Source organism: Lissotriton helveticus, chromosome 3_2 (assembly GCF_964261635.1).
Source record: "Lissotriton helveticus chromosome 3_2, aLisHel1.1, whole genome shotgun sequence".
Classification (NCBI taxonomy): Eukaryota; Metazoa; Chordata; class Amphibia; order Caudata; family Salamandridae; genus Lissotriton; species Lissotriton helveticus.
In genome coordinates, this window is record NC_136062.1 from 14,747,284 (window position 1) to 14,772,035 (window position 24,752).

At 49.1% G+C, this 24,752-nt stretch overlaps 1 protein-coding gene across 2 annotated transcripts in view; it reads right to left on the reverse strand.

Moving 5' to 3' along the window:
- The window catches only part of PDE8A (phosphodiesterase 8A), a 2,294,608-nt gene that overhangs the window by 586,036 nt on the left and 1,683,820 nt on the right, over positions 1-24,752 (reverse strand). For both annotated transcript variants that reach the window (XM_078684749.1, XM_078684748.1), the window contains exon 12: positions 12,245-12,322. In XM_078684749.1, coding sequence (XP_078540875.1) covers positions 12,245-12,322 — 78 coding nt within the window. The remainder of the gene's footprint in view (positions 1-12,244; positions 12,323-24,752) is intronic.

Consider the following 24,752-nt stretch of genomic DNA (forward strand, 5'->3'; position numbering starts at 1 on the left):
ATATCTATTTTTTGGGGAAATCTTTTTATGAACCTTGCTTACAGGTACATAAAGAAACATAACAGCGTACATTTAGCAGGAGATAGTCAGTAGTCTGTGATTCATACAGTAAGCAGGTCAAAACATTCCCAAAGACCACCCCACGCATTCACACCCCACCCGCCTCCCCCCCTGGATCCTCTGTATTTTCGCCAGGGGCCCCAGACCCTCCTCCACTTCTTCACACACCCCCTTGCCTTGTAAATCGTCTCCTCTGCCCTTTGGCACCAATCCAAGTCTTGCCTCCATTGGTCCCATCGTGGAGCCTCCTGCCCCCCCCCCCCCTCCCCCCCCCCACCCCTGGGCAATATTCCTATTCGCCACCCCAGCTGCCACGGCCAGCCAGATATCATTGTATCTTGTCCAGTCAGTCGGGCCTTTAATCATTAGCAAAAGCCACCTCGGCTCCTCCGGAACTGGCGACCCTACAACTATCTCCATAGTGCTTGCCACCTTAGACCAAAAGGGCGCAACACTAGGACAGTCCCATAAGATATGAAAAAACGTGCCCTCCTCATTGCAGCCTCTCGCGCACAAAGGAGATTGAGTCCTGCCCCAGGCGAATACGTATGTGCGCGGGTAGTAAACCCGATGTAGGATCTTAAACTGGACCAGACGAAACCGGACCCGTATCGCTATCTCCCGCGGGCTCTGCAGGGCTTCCTGCCTGTCATCCTCCTCCAGGGTGCCAATGTCCCCCTCCCACTTCACCCGCAGTGATACCAGGGGATCGGGCATGTTATTGATCAATTTGCGATAGATAGTAGCCGTAGGCTTTTCTAGGATAGGGTCCATCAAGAGCCTGTCCTCCATTGGCGAGTATTCTGGTACTGAAGTCCCCACTGGTATGTGAGAGCGTAGAGCACGTGTAATGCGTAAGTAGTGGTAATGTTGTGAGGCATGCATTCGATACTCCTTCCTTAGATAGTCAAAGGACCTAGGGGCCTCCCCTCTCCAAACGTCCCCGAGTTATTCAATACTGATTAATTTCCAGCCCTTAAAGTCAGTGAGCTTCCTCACCTCCGGTAACTGATCACCACACCAAAGCGAGGTCCTGCCGGTTACAGCATTAGCCCAACCAAGGAACCCGTTAGCCTCCCTCCAGCATTGTAGTACTACCCCTGTGTGCGAGGGAAAGTCCCTCCGGAGCTTCTTTGAGTATAGGAGAGGCTCATAACCACCCTCCTGCATGACGTGCCTATCCACCCAGTAGGCCGGTTCCAAATCAGCCGCATAGACCCAATCGTTAATGACCTGAAGCTGAGACGCCCAATAATACAGCCTAACATCCGTCAGGGCCAGCCACCGATCATACACCCCCCCAGTAAGCTTTGGCAACGCAATCCTCGGGTTTCCCCCATCCAAGAGCAACGTCCTCACGGCCTGGGAAATGCGCCGGAACACCCCGTCTGGCACCTGGAAGGCCGAGTTTTGTAGGATGTATAGGAGGCGTGGTAATGCCAACATCTTAAACAATGCGGCGCACCCCATCAGGGTGAGGGGGAGGGTCCGCCAATGCGCAACGTCAGACGCCAGTCTCACCAGAAGCGGCTCCAGATTCCTGGAGAAGAACTCCGCCCTGTCCCTCGTAACGTACACTCCGAGGTATTTAAAACCTTCAGTGACAACCACGGCCGGACACCCCGACGGGACCCGTGGAGGGGCCCCCGAGAGGGGGTAAATCAATGACTTGGACCAATTGATCCTGAAGCCAGAGTAGCTGCTAAATAGTTCAAAAAGGTGAAGCGCCTGCGCATGGAATGGTAGGGTCTAGACATGTATAGGACTACATCTTTGGCATATAATGATATACGCTCTTCCCAGCTATTCGTAAGTGACAAGCCCCAGGATGACCGCTCTCCTGATCCAGTGGGCCAGTGGCTCCAGCACCAGGGCGAACAGGAGTGGGGACAACGGGCATCCCTTCCTCGTATCAAGCCGCAGTGGGAACACCCGGGACAGTACACCATTAACCCGCACCCTTGCCACCGGCCTTTCATACAGCAGGTGCACCCTACCACAGAAGACCAGCCCAAACCCCAACCGCTGCAGGACCATAAATAGATAAGGCCATTCAATACTATCAAAGGCCATTGAGGCGTCCAGCGCCATCAATGCCGTTTGGGTAACCTCTTCATCCTCCGTCATGTACATTACACCATATAGCCTACGTAGATTATGCTGTGTACTTCTGTGAAGCGATACAAAAGGGGATGATGGACGGAGCGTTTGAGCAAATCAAACACTCACCCCCAGTCAACTGATCTGGGTTTAATCCATCACCATTCTTTAGCCCACTCAGCCACCCCAGTTCAGACATGGCCATATGCAAATCAGTCTGTCCCTGTGCCTCATGGGAACAGTCCAGCCCGAACTGCCAAGCCATGTCTTCCCTGGACCGGAAACAAGCATCCTGGCACCGGTTTCGGATTCATAATCCTCATCAGCCAGGCTATCTTGAATCCAGTGGCCAAGTGAGTAAGGGACTCACGTCTGAGGCATGCAGTCCTCGTGGAATGTAACAGGAGATCAACAGTAGTGCACGGCCCTCCCATTTGGCCGCCAGTGTCGCCAAACATCTCGATGCCTCCTCCCATTCTCCCGTGGCCATCAGTGGGCAAGCCATACAGACTAAAATTCCCACCCCCCTAGAGGCTGACGAAAACCCGGAGTGAGCCAATAGCTTGTACCAGAACCGGTCCAATGCTTTACAAGTATTCCCTCTCAGGTGTGTCTCCTGTAGGAGAACTATGTCCGGGCCGTGGCGTTTCAAATACTGCAGGATTAGTGTGCGCTTTATTTTATTGCCCAGCCCTTTCACATTCCATGACCACATTCTCAGTTTTGAATGATCACCCATTAAAGAAAAGTGCACTAACATGCGCCGGACCCCCGTCACACTCCGGCTGAAGCCCAAGTACCACCCACCAAAGCTGCCTCATACACACACCTGGAGCAAAACAAAAACCTACCCAGAACAAACCTCCCCTCCCCCCCAACCATACCCCCACCCTGCCTCCCTGCTCCGTGGGCCCCCAACCACCCACCATCATAATACACAGAGTGCCTGTCGCCCCATAACCCCACAACAATTAAATCAGGGAACACAATGCTACAGCTTCCGAATGTAGAAACGGAGTACCCACCCCCCTAGAAAATTCAGCAAGACAAAACCCCCCCACGTCACCCCCAACTGTAAACCCTGCGCTGGAGTCTCTGAAAGACAGTCATATGGCTCAACAATAGTTCGAGGCCACCAAATTCGCAGTCATCCGCGGAACTGCAGCCCCGAGCCCCCCAGGCGTTAGGAGGCCAGGACCCTGTTGGCCAGCCGATCTCCTACCTTCAGTGTCCAGGCCCATCTCACACCATGCCACTCAGTTCTCTCACTTCAGAGGCGAATGACCCGTCCGAAGAAGGTCCTGTGAGAGGGTGGTGCCAGTCCGGGCCCCCTGGTCTTTGTCGTGCTGGGACGGGTGCTGCGAACCGCCTCGGCGGCCCACGGTCCGCCATCCCTCCGTCCAATTGTTCGCCTCCTCCGGTGAATCGAAGAAGTACGCCTTTTTCCCCATCGATGACCTTTAGGCGTGCCGGAAACAGCATCATATACTTCACGCCAAGATCTCTAAGAGCCCGTTTCACTCCATCGAATGACCTGCGTTGGCGCTGCACTTGTAATGTGAAGTCCGGGAAGAAGCGGATGGTGGCATTCTCGAGCCTCAGATCTCTGGACACCCTCGATGCCTGCAGGATAGCATCCTGGTCGCGGTAGTTCAGGATCCGCGCTATGATGGTACATGGGGGGCCACCGGCTTCGGTCTAACCCCCAGCGCGCGGTGGGCGCGCTCAACCGAGAAGAAATTAGAGAGGCGCTTTGGCTTGAGATGGTTGAGTATCAGGTCCTCCACAGAGTAGTCCATGGAGGGGCCCTCGAGTCCTTCTGGGACCCCCATGATTCGAACATTGTTGCATCTCGCCTGGCCTTCCTGGTCCTCGAGGCGGGCGGCGATGTCGGCCTGATTCTTCGTAAGCGCGGCAGCCTGTTCCTCTAGCCGCTTCGTCTTGGATTACAGGCTGCCTATGCCACTCTCCGCCTCCGACATCTTGTTGGACATTTTACTAAAGTCAGCCTGCAGCAGGTTGACCTCTTCCGTCACTGAGTCAAGTTTAGGTTCCATAGTACCCCTCATGACCCTCAGGGCTCCACGCATCTCTTGAATAGCAAGCATGATGTCCTTAAGCGGAGGGTCTGCTCCCCCACCCCCTGCCGCCTCGGCTTGCATGCGGTCACTCCGCGGAGCCTCCTCCCTGCCCACAGTAACGGTATAGTTATCCATGGAGTTTGATTGGCTCTGTGTTAGAGGACGATTGCGGCCCATAGTGCGGACACTCACTGCGCCACTCTCTATCTCCAGCTGAGGTCCACTCCACGGCTCGCGCTCTGGAGTCTCCTTCTGGCCCCGCTTGGCTGACACCCCGTTAGCCGAAGAGCACCCACCACGGGTCCTCGCTGCAATTATGGGATACCCTGCTTCAGCTCTGGCCCCCGGTCCCTGACCAGGCAACTCAGTCTTTTGCTCCCAGGATTGCACCAAGGAGCAGGCCCACACTCTTGACCCCACACAGTATGCAGGCCGATAACCGCTCGTTGCAGGCCCCACTCACGCCGCTGCAGCACGAGTCTGACCAATCTCACTCACTTCCTGTGGCCCTATGGTGTGGTGCATGAGGCCCCTCCAGGCCACCTTTCTCCAATCCTCGCCAATCAGGCCGGCCTCCTCTATTGTAATGCTGCTTGGAGCCACTCCGGTGCATGCTGCTCTCCAATGGAGGGGGCCGCACACCCCCTGTCCCCAGTGTCCCGTAGTTGCCGGGGCCCTCCCGGCGCAAAGACCCAGCCTCACAGCAACACCTGAACCCGTATATGGAGGGGCCCTGCTGCACTCTACCTGCCTGCGCTCTGTGGCAAGGGCAAAGTCAAGTCACCGCCAGCAATCACCGCCACTGCCGGGGTCCACGCCGGAGCAGCCGCACCTCGCCAGGCAGTGTCCCGATCAGTTTCACGCTGCCCCCCGCCGCCTTGCCGCTACTCCTCAGGCCGCCCCGCTGATCGCCAGATATTTAGCGCGGGCCCCGCCGCCGCACACAACGCGCTCCAGGGCAAAAGCGCAGGCAGTCTCTCACCCGCGGCCGACACCTCCCTGCACACTTGCGGCACGGGCTCTCAAGCTCCGCCGCCATCTTGCCTCCGGGCCCACCAGCCGCGGGCAAACAGTCCCCGACAGAGCCAAAAACGGTGGTCTCGCAGCTACCAGACAGCGCCAGCCGCCGCACTGCCCTCTCCGACAGCGGCGGGTGCCTTCAGGATATGCGGATGATGCCGGATTCGGGGTAGACGGTCAGGATATGGCTCGCTACTCCCTCAGTGTGCGGCCTTCTACCGCAGCTGCAGACCAAGCCCCCTCAATTTGCTATATTTTTTACAGCTGAAGATACAGTGGGTGGATGCATTATTTTTAATGTTTGAAAATAGGTTAACTTGGGGGATGCTAGCGGGAGCATTGCGAAATGGCCGCTCTTTAGAGCTGCTCCGCCGGCTGAGCTCAAGATCCAGCAATTCTCCTTGTAATCCTGGCTGTTATCTGCCTCAAATTGCTGTATTAACTTCCCTGACAGCGGCAGACTATAGTGGCTGGAGTTTGGGAAGAACCACAGTGTCTATTCAGCGATATTGGCGTGTGAGACACCGGACCCGGCGAGGACAGCATGGCGGCTCCAGGCGCGCTCGGTCTGGGCGCTTAAGGTAGGCCGCGGCTGTCGCTGGGGGCGGCCGGGGGTACCGCGTCTGGGGACGGATTTCTGGTCTAGCTTGCGGTGTGCTGTGCGGCCGCTCCTGGGGTCCGGCGACGCTCAGCTGCCTGTACAACGTGCACTGGGGGCCGTGCTACCTCGGACTGCGCAGCCTGCCGGTGGCGGGACTGGCATTAAGCTGTGCCGCGTCTGCGGACCCCGCGGCCTTCCAGTGCGGGTCTGTGGGCCTGCTGCGAGCTGCTTGGTGAGCCGGTTTATGCGCTGGGCTGCCGCCGCTTAGCGAGTGGGCTTGGTCTGCACATTGCCCAGAAATTGGCTGGTGATCCTCCCTGCTACCATTACCCCGAATATTTTGCGACTGCGGTGGTTATCATACCGCCTTCTGGGGGCGGCCACATTGCCTCAGCTCCAGTTGCGGTGCGCTCAGGAAGACCACTGCTGAGCTACGGGTTTCTTGTTACCCGCCTGCGGAATACAACCCACTGTGTCTCATCGGCACTGTCTGTGCAGCACTCTATCGACCAAAATCCACCCTTCCATATCTGGGCATACCTTCCACACCGGCACTTCAGAGAAAGGCGTCAGCACAAGGACGCAGACCGGCGTGGCTGCTGACTGAGGCCTAGTGCTCTGTCATTTCCTGGTGCATGTTACGGACCAGAGGTGCGGCCGTTTGCTACAACATCAATGACACTGTGGGAGCGTGTCTCTCTCACCTGCATGCTGCTGCGGTGTAGCTGCTCTGCTGGCTGAGCCTGTGTAGTTATTTGGGAACAGCAGGATCGTGACCAGTGGAGGAGCTCACGAGTCATCCACGCTGCTCTCTATGAGACATCCTAAGCTTCTTGCAGTGCTGTGACATTACGGTTGCTATCACACGGCTGCTTCCTGGGGCAATGGCTAATTTTGGATATTGTAAGATCGTCACTGCCTAACAGCTCCAGCTGCGGGGCGTACTACTCTGGGTGTGCATAATGGGAAAAAGCCAACTGCGCCTCACATTCGAGCTCTAGAAGGCCAGGAGAGCAGCTCAACATGTTGCCTCGGACTCGGAGGCAGACGTCCCACGGATCAGTTGACAAAACGTAGACAAGACTCTCATCGCGGTGTAGGCCAGCCTACAATCCATCATTGGCAAAAAAGATCCTCTTAATCTTCATATTGATCACATGTCATCCAAGCTGGATAAACATGCGCAGCATCTGGGGGAGGCTGAGACGCGCATCTCAGATGCAGAATATGGGCTACAACAGGTTGCTCAGAAGACGACTTATATCGAAAAGGTCCTTGCTGTCATCCAGGCCCGTAATGAGGATTTGGAAGCCAGATCGCGCCGCAATAACGTGCGCATTACGGGCCTGCCAGAATCCACGAATACGGGACGCCTGGAGACCTACATGGAGAAGCTCATCAGTGATATCTTTGGTCGGGAGCCGTTATCACAGGTCTTCATTGTGGACGTACACATCGCTCACTGGCTGCAAGACCCCCGTCGGGTGCCCCTCCTCGCCCCATTATTGCCCGCCTATTAAACTATAGAGAACGGGATGTGATTCTTCGCCTTGCCAGGGAGAAGGGTACCATCACCCCCTTGCTTTTTATCCCGATTTCACAGTGGCAGTACAGGAGGCCCGTCGGGAGTACCAACCTGCAAAGAAACTACTCCTGGCTGCGCAAATTTCATATGCCATGCTCCACCCTGCCAGGTTGCGTGTGGAGGACGGCGGGAAATAAAGATCTTCACATGCCCGAAATCAGCTCCAGGCTTGCAAAGACTGTGTCCTGACGCAATCGATTCCACAGGGCCACGGGAGATGCAGATACTGGGGACTCTGGGGATACAGCTGCAGCGCGAGGCGGACGCTGACACTACTGATTTGCAAAATTGCTTTGTTACTGTTCTCTCATTCTTGATGTTGCCTTATGTACATGTTTGCTGGGACTACTGAGGGGAGGTGTTGGCTCTGGAACTGGTGGCAGCGAACTAGTGGCCCAGAAGTCAAATTGTGTTGAGATTACTATTCTACATATACTGGGGGTTATCTACTTGATCCATCTTAAGCCGATTGATTGTGATAGCTTGGCCACCTCCTACTTACACAGTAAGGGAGTTTGCGCTTGGCGCCCCCCTTTATGGGTATTCCCCACCAACAGTTACCTCCTAGGTACTCTGCTGAGAATGTGTTTGTGGGTGTTCAGGATTGCTTTGGTGAGTTGAGAATGCTGAAGTGGGAGGGAGGTATGTGGGGGAGGGAAGGGTTTATGGGTTGCTCATATGGCCGGATGACTATTCATTCCATCGATGCTTGCATGTGTTTTTCTTTATGCATCCAGGACAAATGGTAGATTCCGTCAACTATATGCTTTATTGTTTCCATGCATGGTAGCAGTGTGACTATTAGCTGTCTAACATGGAATGTGAGGGGGGTTAAACTCACCAAAAAAGATCTGACAAGTGCTGGCTCACTTAGATCGAAACAATATCAGCATTGCCCTCCTACAAGAAACTCACTTGATGCTGTACACAGATCAGCAAGCTGGGGCCCGCTGGGCTGGTTTTCGTCTTGCCTCCTCTTATTCCTCCTATAGTCGAGGGGTTCTTACTCTGATAAAGAAAGGTCTCTCTTTTACACCACATCGCACACATACTGACTTTGAGGGGCGATTTGCTATCGTACATGCTACATTGGCAGGCAAACTTGTCAGCATAGTCAACTGCTATGGTCCAAATATGGATGACCCTGGGCTATACATAAAGCTTTTAGCACTACTGCGCAGCTGGCCCGATGCAGCGATCTTGTGGGGGGACCTCAACATGCACCTAGACCCCAGGAAAGATAAGTCTAGTGGCAGGGATGGGCAATCACCGCGAGCAGCACAGGTGTTAAATGCTGGACTGGAAGAGTTCGGCCTGTTAGACATCTGGAGGCATAGACATATGGACACACTTGCTGGCACACATATCTCTTCTATGCCTGGCAGCTGGTCACACCTTGACTACTGGCTGGTGGGAGACGGGGTGGTGGACTGGGTGATGGAGGTAGAGAATCTGCCATGCACACTCTCTGATCACTGCCCTGTCCAACTCACGTTGTGCATTACTATGGTAGTCACACGGCCCTTCACGTGGCGCTTCCGCTCGGAGTCACTGCTAGATCCTCTTTATTTAGAATCAATCCGCGAGGCCATTACACACTACTTCGCTGAGAGTACAGGGGCGGTAGATAGTGTCGGAGTGTTATGGGAGGGTTTTAAGGCCACTATTCGGGGTACGTGCATTAGTACGACGGCTGGCATATTGAAGGATCTTCGGTGTCAAAGTGGAAGCTACGTTCACTCGACTTGAACGCGACTACGAATGTGCGCCCACTGAATTGACTCTGGCGTCTCTTAAAGAAGCTATACCTGAACACGCAAAGTTGGCAGAAGAAGAAATGAGATATTTATCTAAGCAGTATGTTGCTCGCTCGTACGGGAAAGGTGGACGCCCTGGGCAGAACTTAGCCGAAAAAAATCAAACACCGTATGAACCACGACATCATCACTAAGATAACAGATACATTGGGACAGGATTATTATAGCATTCCTGATATTGCAGAGCAGTTTAGGCAGACCTACGAGACACTATACACATCTCAAGTCAGACCGACCGGGTGGAATTAGATGCATATTTGTCACAGGTGGCTATTGCCTAACTGTCAGAAGGACAGCAGGAGTATTTGGGTCTTCCTATTGCAGTGGAGGATATACATATGGCCATTGCTTCTCTCCCTAATAAGAAGGCCCGTGCCCGGACGGCTTTACCTCTGAATTTTACAAAGCTTACGCAGAAGAGCTCGCCCGATTTTTGCTATAGATGTATACAGAAGCTTAAGATTCGGGTATCCTCCCTCCGTCTCTTCACAAGGCCTTAATTATCACGCTCTTGAAAAAAGATAAACCTCCTGAGTGCTGCAACTCTTATAGGCTGCTCTCACTAAGTAATACTGACGTAAAAACTCTACCAAAAACTTTGGCCACACGCCTCCAACCGCTGATGCAGAATCTGGTCCTTCCAGGTCAATCAGGATTTATACCCACACGATCTATATCTTACAACCTCTGTACTTTATTTGCACTGTTCCACACTCTCTCACCAGAATTGCCAGCTGTGGCTGTCATGCTGGACGCCGCCAAGGCATTTGATTCAATTGAATGGGGATATGTATTCCTCATCAAGCAACGTGTGGGCTTCTCCCCCTTTTTTATCAATTGGATCAAACTACTATATAGGCGACCGACGGTTTGGGTAAGGGGTCACACTTCTAGCCCGATTACCATCACTAGGGGCACTCTGCAGGGATGTCTCTTGTCACCACTGCTGTTTGCCCTGACGCTAGAGCCTCTGGCCTGTCTTATTCGACAATGCCACAAACAAGCAGCTATAAATCTGCATCAACGGCATCTTATCCTATCGCTATATGCAGACGACATGCTGCTTTTTATCCGTGAGCCGAGTAATCATCTAGCATCAGTACTACGTGAATATATTCGATTTGCGTGTTTCTCTGGGCTGTCTATAAACTGGGCAAAATTGGTGGTACTGCCTTTGACCGTCTTCTCGGAACCACATGAATTAGACTTTCCTCTTGTGTGGGCATCGGAGTTGGTCAAGTATCTAGGAATCTGAGTACACCGCGTTCCTGATAGTCTTTCGGAGAATTATGGTACGGCTATTACGTGGTTGGAATGTCAGCTAGATAAATGTATTCGTCTTCCACTTTCTCTCGCGGACCGTCTTGCGCTTATAAAAATGGTGGTACTGTCCAAATTTTATATTTATTTAATAACATACCTATTCCTCTTACTCAACAATTTTTTTAAACGTTGTGGTCGCTGTTGCTTCGCTTGGTCGGGGTGGAAAGCAGGCGCGGGTGAGCTGGCAAACTACTTTTTGAATACAAACATGGGGGTTTTAATGCACCTGATTTCTATTTATACTACTTATGTGCGCAGGCACACTACGCACATTTTTGGTCCACGCACCACAACTTTATTCCTCATGGGGCGGTGGAGCACTGGGATGTACATCCCATTTGGCTGAACTCTATCCTCACTCATAGCCGTCGCCTTACCCCGTGCCGAAATAAATACTATCAACTCGTCAATTGCGGCATAGCAGGCACTGGGTCGTCTGGCCGGTAAATTAACCTTATATTCGCCACTTCTCCCTGTTGCTTATCATGCGAACGTCATGGTGAAGCATGAGGATTAACTTATGGGCATTTTGGCTCAGGCGGGCATTGAAAAGATGCAGGATCTATTCCCTATCGGCTCGTTCCTGACCGCAGCGGACACAGAATATCTCCAAAATAAAAACCTGTTATTTACTTTTACGTTACATAGATTGAGGGGGGCATCACCGGTTCACTTTCCTACATTTTCTACAGAGCCTCCATCATCAATGGCTTTACAGACCTTGCTAACCAGCCCCACCAGGTGCAAACTTGTCACTAAACTTTATCGGGCCGCCAGGGGGGATAGAATACTTCCTGAGGATAAGAGTCAGAATAAATGGAATGAGAACTTAGACCCGGCACTCTGTATGTTAAATTGGGAACATTGCTGTGCCTTAACTGGAATCCTCATATCTAAAGGGAACCATCACATTCTACATTTCAAGTTTCTTCACCAAATTTATCACACACCACAGCGGTTTTTTAGATATGGTCTCCGAGAATCAGATAAGTGCACCTGCTGCGGTGCTTTCGGGGCGGATTTTTGGCATCTAGCCTGGTCCTGTGACAAGGTACGGACCTACTGGACCGCAGTGACCACCACATTGTCAAGAATCATTGGTGTTACCCTGGTCTGCTCACCCCAGGTGTCCTTGTTGGGCCTGCTCCCCTTTTTAAAAGGTGCTATATAGGTAAGCTAGCCAGAATAGCATTGCTCATTGCAAAACAACGAGTGGCGCTGGTATGGGACAGTAAACGCAATCCCACCGTGGCACAATAGCTTATGGATTTGGCATATTGTAGGTAGAATCTGAAGTTATATGTGGAAGAGTTAACTGTAACCTCCCGGCCAAATGATATTTGGGAACCCCTATTAATTTATTTACGTTCCATTGCTGTACATGATGCCTCAGATATGTAAGCTGTATAAATGCTAATGTTGTCTTTGAATATGATGTACTGTCATTGTAGATATGTAGCAACAAGTGGAATCTACCTTGCTATGCGTGCTTAATACGGCCACTTTCCTTTTTTTTGTTATTCTGTTAGATGATATTGTCCCTTATCGCTGGTCTTTAATTGTCCACATTGTCCTTCTATTGCATTATCGTCAACGTGTATTGTGATGCATTGTGAAAATCATAAATAAAAATAATACAAAAAATAGGTTAACTTACCATCACTTCCACGTGAGGTGGTGGATCTGACATCTAGAGAACCTTTCCTTCTATCTTTATGTCGGCAAGTCTGGAAGTCTGCAAAAAATGACTAATTCAGATCAAATGCCAGAATTACAATTTAATTACAATTATTTTACAGTTTTGAAACGTTTTAAACAATTCATCCAAAAACACCCAACCAGTTACAAAGATGTGGAAATGATTCAAGGAATGAACTAAAATAATCAAAATCCTATTTGACTAGTGTTCTTAAGTTTAGTCAATATATGTAACATAACATGCATTTTTATTATTTTCATTCCATTTTTCCCCCCTTGTAATTTTCCTTAATGTCAGTTTTTCCTCACCCTGTTACAGTTCTGTGATATATTCTGCTTGATACTGACAATTAAACCCATTGGTCTGAGGAGAACTTGACTGAGAGTGAACTTCGAAGGGCCGTGTTCAGGGCTAGAAATGTAAATAAATAGGTTTATATAGCTCATGTGAAAGTGGCTTCTTCCTAACAACTTGTCTTAAATTGAAGGGGAGATTTGCGACCTGGCCGTTACGCCAGGGATCAGCTGCACACTGAACTAAATAAATAAGGAATCATTATAGGGATACGGCTCACTTTCCGTGGGTTTATAGCGTGAGGATGTATTCTAAAGGAAGATTTGAGTCACATTGTGGGCGTGAGAGTGAATAAGTTAAGTAGACACAACCCTATCATTAAACTATCGCGCACGAAGGAGAACATTTTGTCCGTTGGATACTCTATAAATAGCCCAGGTCATCAGTTTGGTTCTGAAAAACGAGTCTATCCTCAAGTGGCGTCAGAGAGGCTTCACCCAAGCGCCAGTAGGCATTATTAAATAAAGTAATTTATTGCCTCCATGACAGTAAGGCAGAGTCATATAATTTTCCCACTCCATAAAAGCAAGGGGAAAGACATACCTTGCTCTACTAAGTGTGGACTCAGAAAAAAGGATAATGAATTACCAAACTCTTAGAAAGGAGCTGTACCGTGATGATGAATCTTCATATCGAGTATAGAAACCACCTACCAAGGTAACTTGGTTTGCATGGGAACTTCTTCCGGCCTATTAGGTTATCTTGGAAATGCAATATGGCAAAACCTCACATCACAAACTGCAGAGGAACAGCATGTCTCATACTTGCTTGATTCAAGGAGAAAGGATCATGCTGCGCTGATGAAAAAAGCCACGAAGCTCCATTGACACTGGACAGAGATCACCACACCTCTCATCAATGGAAGTAGTCACCAATTGAATTTTGTCGAATGAGCACAGATCCGTATAGGAAAACTCTTCTCAACAATTTTCCAGCTCTGTTCAATTCCAAAGGCAAATTACACTGGCATTGTCTGCTTGGACTCAGCTTGGCCCTTTTAGCACCAGGGAATAGTATAAAAAGCTGATTATGTCACCTCAGCTCCTCTGAGTCAATAATACAAAAAAACTCACAACTCTTATGTGAATTGTTATGTATAAAACGCCTCCGGTGTATGGGACGGGGAAGGAGGGTAGTTAGGCAAGGACCATTCTAGAATAGATGAAATTGTGAAACCACATTAGTCAGAAAAAAATTTCAGGACCAAACAAAGATAGATCTAAGCAGAGATAACTACAGTTAGAAAAACCTGTAAGCATGAGTAAACTAAGAACGAGAAATCATGGGCTCAAACTGAAAGGGAAATAGTGCTGGGATCCTTTCAAGAAAGGTAACACAAGTGGAACGTTCAAGAGAGAGATTTATTGAGGTGATTTCAGGGAATCCATACCAGCTGTCAAGTAAACCTTTACAATATCTTCACTTGAATCCTTCTTAGCCAAATGTAGTTCGAAATTCAGAACATGTAGAACCCTACAAGAGAGAACAAGGCTAACAAAAAAAGAACCACGCTTGACTTTCAGTGGTGGCTGTGGCAAAGCAGTTAAATGCTCCCCCCTTTTGGGATGGGGCGACGGCGTCAATAAATCAATGTCCAGGCAAATACTTGTTTTTACATTAAAAATAAGTATTTTATTTCTAACTATACATATTCAAAGAGGTATTACGACATTTATAAGCAATTACACTATCCCCTTGAGGTCGTGGCTCTAGAGTTCAACTCTCGCATCCCTGCCCCACCCTCTTGAATGTAATGTGGTTGGGGGTATTCCCTATTCACTGGTTGGCACGTCCGGGGAATTGCTGACCAGAAGGCCTTACCCAAGAGTCTACTCTGACTCTAAGGAAATAGTCGAAAGTGTTTACAGTGCTGCAGCACCTTTAGCAACGAGTCACTCAGGGCCCGACACGCCCGTATCAAGTTTTACCTGCTACAGCAGCAAGGAAGCATTCAGTGGGTGCCCTGTCCGTGGGTACTTCCAATGCTCCAGTACTGTTCACTTGAGCTGTTTTCCTTGTGGAAAGTGCAGAAGCGCCGGGATGGCGCAGGCTTTCTTCAGAGTGGCATGGCCAGCTTTAACAATGTTAGAGGTGTTTCAAGCTTCTGTTGGCACGGTAAGTGCAGGTTTTCCCCACATGTGAGAGGGGACAGATATTTGGGCTCCCGCAATGGAACGACCTTCTAGCATTCAAGGTCACCACTAAGGTCCACACAGGTCTTGGCGTTTTGTCAGCAACAGTCACTTCAATGGTGGCCGCTCCTGCTGTACGAGGTCACTGCAACAAGGCAGTACGGGCTTCACGCTCCTTGCACGGCACTCGATTTACGACCAAGTCAATGGCAGGCCTGGGCTTTCCATAATGGAACCCAAGGTCCTCCATGTAATGCACCATTGCAGGCACACTTGCACTAGGGTATGGACAAAGAACACACTGAGTACTGTTACCTTCCTGCATTGCGCTCTCACAGACACACATTCAGCACACACATTTGCTGTGCATATTGTTTAGTACTCTAGCGTTTCTGTGTTGTGTCATGGTGTGCTACTCAAAAACACACACATTGCTAGTACACACATTCATCATGATCGCACTGCACAGTACTTAACTTTTTATGGGTTGTACTTTCTGCAAGCACACATATACACAGCACTTACTTCCACTGCGCACACATTGGACAGCACTACATCTCCCATGTAATGAGTTCCTTGCAGGTATGCATACACTGCGTACTTGGACTCACCATGCATGTATTTCACCGCTCTGCTTTATCCCTGTACTGTACCCTTTTCCAGGCACACATGCATCCAGCGCATAATCACCACTCCTGAGCTGAGCTGCGCAGCACATTACAGCTTACTGATGTAGGCACAGCGGAACTTGAGTGAGCATGTAGACCTCAATCCAGTTACACAGGGCAAAAAGGACATGTTCACTCCTATTGATCACTACACGGTATGCTGGCACCACCGCGATAGTGTTGCTTAACTTTGGAGGACGGCAGTAGCCTTCCACCACTATGAGGTTAGTGATAGGGGGCATGGCCAAGATGGCGGCAAGCTCAGACGTGCCTGAACGAGCTCCACAGGGATCCGCACAACATCCTGCAAATTCATGGTCCATTCGGGCTTGGGATGCCTGGTATTGAACACTAGACTCCCTCCAATGGAGCCACTGTTGAGTGGGGACGCCTGATTTCTGCTCCCATGCAGAACCCGGGTGAATGTGGATCAGGGAGGCAACTGGGCCTCTGACCATGACGCTCTCGCTGAGCCAAGCCGCAACACAGAGCTGCATTGGCCAAAGACCGCATGAGAGGACAACGGTTGGGACGAGGCTAAGCAGCAGGTAGAGCCCTGCTACGCTACGTGGCCATCTGCTCTAGCGCATGATGACTACAGTTGATCGGCTACACAGACGGTAGATGGCATACATCACCATTTGATTCTGTCAGCTCGCTGGAAACTGGGAGGGGCGTGTCCCTCCATTGGACAACTCACCGAACAAGGGCAGGTCCTAGATCCACCAAACATTGCGGAGCCTGCACCCGGGGACTGGCTGGATCGCTGTTGGTGCAACACTATCTTTTCCTACTGGCCTCGGTTAAGAATGCTAAATGTCTGATGGCTGCCCACAAAACTACTGAGATGGGTTACCAACGAACTGTGGGAGAGCTACGGCGTCCCATGAGAGGTGCGTGGGGTCTTCCTGGGCCTGAACTGTACCCTGTTATTGCTTGCCTGCTTCACTGATGCCCGAGAGGCCCAGCGCAAGAGGGGGCATGTGTTGGAGTCAGTCTGGTTCCAAAGGCCCCCTAGATGGAGCGGCCCCTCAAAAATCCCACATGCGCTGTATGAAGGCTTGTGACATGTGTATCCTACAGGTATAGCCAGGACTGGCCCTGGGAGATAGCGCCCACTGGTACCACTTTGTTTTGCGTTATACCCTCAGGACAGGAGAGGAGAGGAGACAGTCACAGCAGCTTGGTGTGTGGGTGCTGCACTGCCCTGTGCTGAGCTGTTCTAGACGGGCCTGAGGCTAGACGCTGTGCAGACTGAGTGGCCTGGCTTGGAGGGTGAAAATCTCATTACTCCACCTTTGGGGACCCGCGCATGTAGATGCTGTGCCTTGAACCCATCTGACATCCAATAGGATTGTGCAGCCTAGATCCCTGCAGACACATTTTGACTATGCCCACGAAACCTCTTCTTACCCTTGTACACCTCTAGCATCTCTACCCCTTTTCCTTGGGATGGAGGCAGACATGCCTGCACTGTCACAGCACCTCCCTGAAACCGCTGAATGTTGACCAGATATGCCACCTCGAGGCAAGTGCGGGGATTGGCCTGGGGACCTGTGTGAGGACTGCCATCACTAGAGAAAAAATGCAGGCAAATTTTTTTTGATATAACAAGTCTGAGATGCATCTAGGTCTAGTTTTCTTAATAGATATTTTGCTAGTTCGTTTGTTGCTAGAGAGATAAGTAGAACTGTAACAATATAAGCGCTGTTACAGTAATTATTGATGCACTATATTATTGTTTTTATACGATGGAATTATTAATTATGGCTCGTTGGCACTTTAAAATGCAATATGTGCAATATCTTGTTATAGTAACTAAGGCTGTATTTTTATTGCATTTTATCCTTGTCTTTATATGTTGTAATTAGTAATTATTGCACGTTGGCACTTTAAACTGCAATATGTGCAATATCCTGCTATTGTACTTTTATATGTGCTACCAATATAATTAGCTATGTATGATTAAGCCCATGTTTGATTGATATTTATATTTCCTATCTTTAAATGCACAATGTATGGTGAATTGGTCTGGTTTTGTGAGATAATTATGATTGTATTGGTAATTTTTAAATGATTCTTGTGATACAGTTTCTAAATATTGCGTAGTGTAAAGATGTTTGATTGCAATGATTTTATTTAGTCATGCAATAAATATTTATTATTAGTATCACTAGAGGAGAAAGGCTTTGCAGCTATAACATGCCCTCCACCTACACGAGGTCATGATGGGGAAGTCAAAGAATAACAAAAAGCCTGATCTCGGGCCCGAATGGAGAAACAGCTTTGTCTGCTCCCCGGTTCACAACCTGGGCACGCTGGCCCACTTGAAGATCACCCTACACAAACACTCAGCCCAGTTCAAAAAGGTCTTGCATGCTATGCTGGCCACCAAAACATCATTTGAAACTAAGATTGATGCTGTGTCCCTGGATATGAATCTGCTTCCTGCAGATCACCAGAAAATGACAGAAAGGGTGGATGACAGAGTCCTCACACACATCCATATACTACTATGCGTCTTGACCTCCAAACTCAAATGAAGGACATGAAGGCAGAGGTAGCCTCCCTCCACAAACAGGGAGGAAGGCCACTCAAGATGCAAAAATGTCTGTTTACTGGGCTTCCTCGAACGCTATGAAGGGCAAGCATGGAACTTTTTCTTGAAAACTGGCTGATGGCTACTGTACTGGAAGTCAAGGTATGTAAATGTTTTTCTGTGGAAAGTGCACATAACATCCTGGGAAGACCCCCACCCACAAGAGTTAGCCCGCAGCTTGCTTTTGCCCGACTCCTTAACTTCAGAGACAGGGATTTGATATTGAAACAGACACTTAGAGAATACCACCTTTACTGCTTACCCAGACTTCACTGCAGAGGTCCAACAGTTTTGGAACTCCTACACAGCAGTGAAATAACTACTCCAGGACCTGAGCTTGAAGTCTGCCCTCTTGTATCCTCCAAAACACAAGGTGGTGGACAGTAAAACCTCCCACTTTTTTTCCTCTCCTTAAGAGGTATGCACATGGCTCCATGTGAAATGCCTGGCACCTAATCCCACTAATGAAAAATCCCCAGGTGAACAGTTGACACCCTGACTGCTGTACATGAAACTCAGAGGGGTGAGTGGTGGTCCCACCCGGGAGCAGGTGGCCATGGAGCAGGCGCAAGTGGTGGCAAAGGCATAGTCTTTGTGCTTTGTGATCGGACCGAGCCTCAGAGGCAGGCTCAGACACTGGAGAATCCCAGACTTTGACCACAAGCGCATTCGGGGCCCAGAACTGACTCACAGATCAGCAGATAAAATCTTGTGAACCCTAGTGGTGACTGTCGTGGGAGGCAGATGGTCATCCTTGTCCAAGTGATGCACGCCGAATCCTTCTGTTTCTGTGGCCGACCGGGGCAGGATGCTTGGACATCTGGTGTGTAAAGTGGGAATGTCCAGCGGAAAACTTTGTCCCGCGCTGCAAAATCGGCTCCTGGCAACAAAAACAGCCCCCAGGTGTCTAAAGCCGGCCCCCACCCTGGCGGCCGACCAGGCACAACGCCCAGTGCCCACTACGGCCTGTCTGGCCTGGCCCCGTCAGACACAAGACATCTCGACACAGCTGGGAATCGTACATCGAGCTGACCTCAGGATGGTATGCTTTGCCGGGTCATGCGGTCACCTAGCACTTTACACCATGGGCACCCCGATGCACACCCATACACACCTCTATCCCACATTATCACTTGCTGACACGGAACGTGAAAGGCATGATAACCCCCCACAAAAGGATATCAGGTACACGCATACCTCCAGCACCACCAGACCCACATCGCATTCTTACAAGAAACACATCAAACACAAACGGAGGTACGTAAACATCAAGCGAAGTGGAGGGACAGGTTTACGTCACAACAGCATCAGCATATGTGTGAGGGGGGCTGATCTGGATAGCCACGGGGGTCCCTTTTGTGGAAGATATGCATAGAACTGATGAAGGGGGATGCTAAGTGCTTGTTGAGGGCCATTTAGAAGGGATGCCACAGACACTAGTAGGAATTTATGCACCATTTATGCACCCAACACTAATCAGAAGGCCCTCTTTGACACACTTACACCGGTACTCTTAAAAGACCCTCATACCCCGAGTACCTAGCGCGGCTACTTAATTTGCAAACTAGACATCAATCAGGATCGGTCTGTCCCAACCCTTAAAGGCACTCCATGCACCCGTGCATCACATAATTTTTGGGACTGTATAGCCCCACACGAGTATATGATACATGGCGCCTGAAAAATCTCCATAACACTGAATTTTTATTCTACTCCCCGGTCCATGGGATAGATACTAGAATAGTCCTTTAGTAGTGATGCCCTAGGCCTGCAGATTGTCAACACGGAGTACTTGGCCTATACCATTGCTGTTTATGTTCCACTGGGGCAGACAATGCCCTACCGTCCCCAACTTGGTGGCTACAGACAAAAGCATGGGGAGATGCCCCTTTCAGAGAAATATTATCAACATCTATTGCTCAATATTTTGACATTAACAAGGCCCCCTGTCGCGCCTCAACTTAAATGATAAGATATTGAGGAAGGTGCTAGCCAATATGCTTCTTCCCGTGGTTGGCATCCTTGTACATAACGGCCAAATTGGGTTAATACCTGAACGTAGCACCTTCCTAAATATTTGTAGGCTACTGAGTGTGGTGGGGGCTACTGCAGCCGCAGCTCCGAACCCTGGTGGCAGTATCACTGGACATCAAAAAAAGCATTTGATAAATTGGGCGGGGAATACCTGCGGGCTAAACTGAGAGTATGGGTGTAGGACCTTGGTATCTTGGGTAGGTTCATGCAATACACAAAAACTTCAATCTGCACAGCCCAACTGATCTCCGACAGCTTTGCCATTTGAAGAGACAGAAGGCAGGGATGCCCCTTGTCCCCACTGATTTTAGGCTTGGCGATGGAACAATTGGCCTGTAACTAGGGCCTACAGGCGCGGTGATGGGGTATACTGGAACGTGGTTAAGTGCGTTACAAAGGGAGTAAACGCATCCTTGGAATTGGGCACACACGATGGGTTCGTCATGCAGAGGCAGACTCCAATGTGAATTTCAACATTCAATTTATTTGTTCAAAATATTTTCTTTCATTGATTTTCAAAGTTTGATAAGTTCATATGTTCCGATATTGTGTTCAAGTTATAAGAATCATTGCTGACAGGTTTCAAAGGAAATGCTCCAACGCATTTCGGGAAATAAATGCCCTTTATCAAGGAGCTCTGTGAACGCAAAAAAATGCTTTTACCATTCAACACAAGACGTCATAATACATTGCATTAAATACGTTTACATTTCAGGTGAACCTGTATACCTTATAACCCAGGGTGTCGATTTGGAAGGGTGGGGGTGTTTGGAATGGTGAGGTGAAAAGTCCTCGGGTGGGGGGCGGGTGACGAGGGGAAAACTTAGGGTGACGCGAGTTTGGTTGGGGCGGAACACTTACGTGTCCGTGTCAAAGCAAGTAGATTGGCTTGTAATCTGAAAAGAAATTAAAGCAGTCTGTTGTAAACAGTGCCGGCCCAACGTTGCAGAGGTTAATTAGAACGTGGGTTTTAGGTTGGAGCTCCAACTTACTTGAAAATACTCCGAGAGTAGGTTCTGAATGTTCCGTGAAGGTCGCGGAGGACTCACGGAGTGAACGCGGAGTTCGAGGATATTTGGGAGAAAATCAACTGGGCTGGAAGGTAGTCACGTGGGGGGTTGTGGAAAGGGTAAAGGGACTGAGAACAAGTGGATTGGGGCGGCCATCTTGGAAAGGGGTTCGTGTGTTAAAGTAGCAGGTGATCCCAATGCACTTGTTCTCAGTCCCTTTACCCTTTCCACAACCCCCCACGTGACTACCTTCCAGCCCAGTTGATTTTCTCCCAAATATCCTCGAACTCCGCGTTCACTCCGTGAGTCCTCCGCGACCTTCACGGAACATTCAGAACCTACTCTCGGAGTATTTTCAAGTAAGTTGGAGCTCCAACCTAAAACCCACGTTCTAATTAACCTCTGCAACGTTGGGCCGGCACTGTTTACAACAGACTGCTTTAATTTCTTTTCAGATTACAAGCCAATCTACTTGCTTTGACACGGACACGTAAGTGTTCCGCCCCAACCAAACTCGCGTCACCCTAAGTTTTCCCCTCGTCACCCGCCCCCCCCGAGGACTTTTCACCTCACCATTCCAAACACCCCCACCCTTCCAAATCGACACCCTGGGTTATAAGGTATACAGGTTCACCTGAAATGTAAACGTATTTAATGCAATGTATTATGACGTCTTGTGTTGAATGGTAAAAGCATTTTTTTGCGTTCACAGAGCTCCTTGAAAAAGGGCATTTATTGCCCGAAATGCATTGGAGCATTTCCTTTGAAACCTGTCAGCAATGATTCTTATAATTTGAACACAATATCGGAACATATGAACTTATCAAACTTTGAAAATCAATGAAAGAAAATATTTTGAACAAATAAATTGAATGTTGAAATTCACATTGGAGTCTGCCTCTGCATGACGAACCCATCGTGTGTGCCCAATTCCAAGGATGCGTTTACTCCCTTTGTAACGCACTTAACCAAGTATCTAATACGACGTACCAGGCCGGTTGCGTATCTTGGCGGAGCACCCGTAACTTGTACAAACGTTTCAACCACGCAGAACCTTAGACCAAACAAACAGCTGTGCGCCGCGCCTTCATCCTCATTATCATAGTATACTGGAACGTGCCATGTCTCACATTGTCTCACTATGCAGACGATGCCCTGATCTATCTGTGGGATGCCACCACCACACTCCTTGCACTGATGAACGTACTAGAGGAGTTTGTAATGTTGTAGGTGAACAAGGTGAAGCAGTCCAAGTCATGTCTTTTCCCCTTGTCCCTGATCCCGGAACCTGACATGGAAAACTTATCGAGGGCTTGCCTCGAATTGTGCGATGTTTCTTGGGCATTCCAGATCTACCATGCTGATGCAGACCTCACTGGGCTCGATCCCTAAATACCTACCCTTCTGGCACTCTCTACCACTGTCCCCATTGGGGAGTGTGGCGATTTCTAAGATGCTGATACTGTCTCCCCTCCCCTACTTTTTGCTGTACTACCAATCTCTCTACCTAGGAGCTTCTTCTGGGAACTACATGGTATCTTGACGGAGTCTATATGGTGTTGGGGCAGGCTGCGGGTGGCACTTTCCATACTACAGCAGCCACGGACTAAGGGAGGCCTGGGGGACCCCAACTACAAGTTATACTATGCAGCAGCGCAACTGTAATGGCAGATACAGTTGCGGAGTGTTACCTGTCACCCGGAAAGGTTGACCATAAGCAAGATTCTTAGAGCCACCTGGATATACATGTGATTATCGAACTCAGGAACCAGCCCACGGCAAGAGAAGAACCAAATGAAGATGGCCTGCCTTCGCTGGTTAGAGCTTTGAGCACAAACAGAGACCTCAATCCACATACTCGCCATTAATATCGGTATGGCAACGCTGAGAACTTTGTGAAGTGGCCCGAAGGTTTGATCTGGCGCCCTGGAGGGAGGCAGGAATAGACAGCCTATGGGATTTCTATAATGAGAGAGCCTTTATATCCTTAGAGGACATTATGGACACTTACGGAGTGACGACGGGACAGTTCTATACGCACCACACAATACAACATGCGATCCACGCCACTTGGGGCACTGACACGTCGGAACCACGACAATCTCTTGTATTGCAAACACACTCCTAACATGTGGAAGGGCAGACCTCTTGCAGCCGCTGACAGATAAACCCTGGGCTAACAGTTTAAGGAGGTGTCCCAAAATCCTAATTTTTGCTTTACTCAGTTTAATTATCTTGACCGCACATACTTAACGCCAACCCAACTTCGCCGCATGTTCCCCGAGGTATCTCCTGCTTGTCCTAGATGTAGCCCACTTAACAGAGGTTTCTACCGCATTGTCTAGGAAATGTACGGTGAACCAGAGGGCTTAGTATGAGATTACATTGCAGTCATTGCAGCGATAACTGATCACACATTATCAGGTACCCCTGAATCCTGTTTACTTGGACTCTGAACAAAATCAAAAGAGGACAAATATTTAAAGAGGTTCATTGACCTTGCCTTTTTCCTTTTTAACGCAATATTGCAATGGCATGGATGGCCCAAAGGTTAAGTGCCTTCTGGCTGCATTGTTGAAATGGGTATGAGATGTATCTGATGTCCTGGCAATGGCGTGTATACAAGGGGGGGGTGGGGCAATGAATGGAGGGGGCTGGGAGATTTATATCAGGAACCTAGTGGCGAAAAATAATAACTGACCGCTCTGATTGACTCCCAGATCTAAATGCCCTATCTTACAGCACACTAGTTTATTTCTCTGCCATACCCTGGAGACACATTCCCAGAGTTGTGGGGTGTGAACCTATATACAACATCACTTGCTGGGATGCTATGTCTATGTGTGGAACACCACTGCAAGATACCTATAACTATAACATACCAGGGCCCTCATTAGTCCAGATCACTACTACTCCTCCACGAGAGATGAGATGTTTCTAATCCTTGGTGGCTTCACTGATGTTGTTTATGTTTTTGTTTACACACAACGATTATTGTACACCTCTATGTTTGTAACTGATGTCCAGGTTGCGTATACGAATGGCTGTCACAGAGCCAATACTGTAAAAAATGTTAACCTTTCTTTTCCTGACAGAACCCCACTAATAGCGGATCATTCACTCAATGGCCTTTGGTGAGATCAATGTAAAAGATTAAAGTTTTATTGTGTACAGTCGATGGAGGCTCTCCTTTGATGGGCACGGAGGGCAAAGAATGTTGGGATTGTGATGGAACAACCAATATAAAAACAATGAATGACTTTTGGCAAGAGGGCCACCCTGGTCCTCGGGTCCAATTTGTCTGGAAATTAGGTAGTATAGGGCTGTTGCACCAAGAAAGCCTGAAGCTCACTCACACAAGTTGAAGTGATCACAACAAGGAAGAGTGTCTTTAGGGTCAGATGACACAATGAGCAGCTGTGCATCTGCTTGAAGGTAGTACAGGAGAAAAGTAGGGTGCAAATTAAGGTTATACTATGTTACAAATATTTATAGAGCGCATGTTAACCTATCGGTTTCATGCGCTAAGGCACTTTAGCATCACAAATATTTTGAGAGGTAATACGTGTGTCACACCTTTAAGAAAATGCAACATAACTGGTGATTTAAATAAGGACGGTTGGTCCAGCAAACGCAAAAAAGCAAAACATTAAATAGCACCCACTGCAA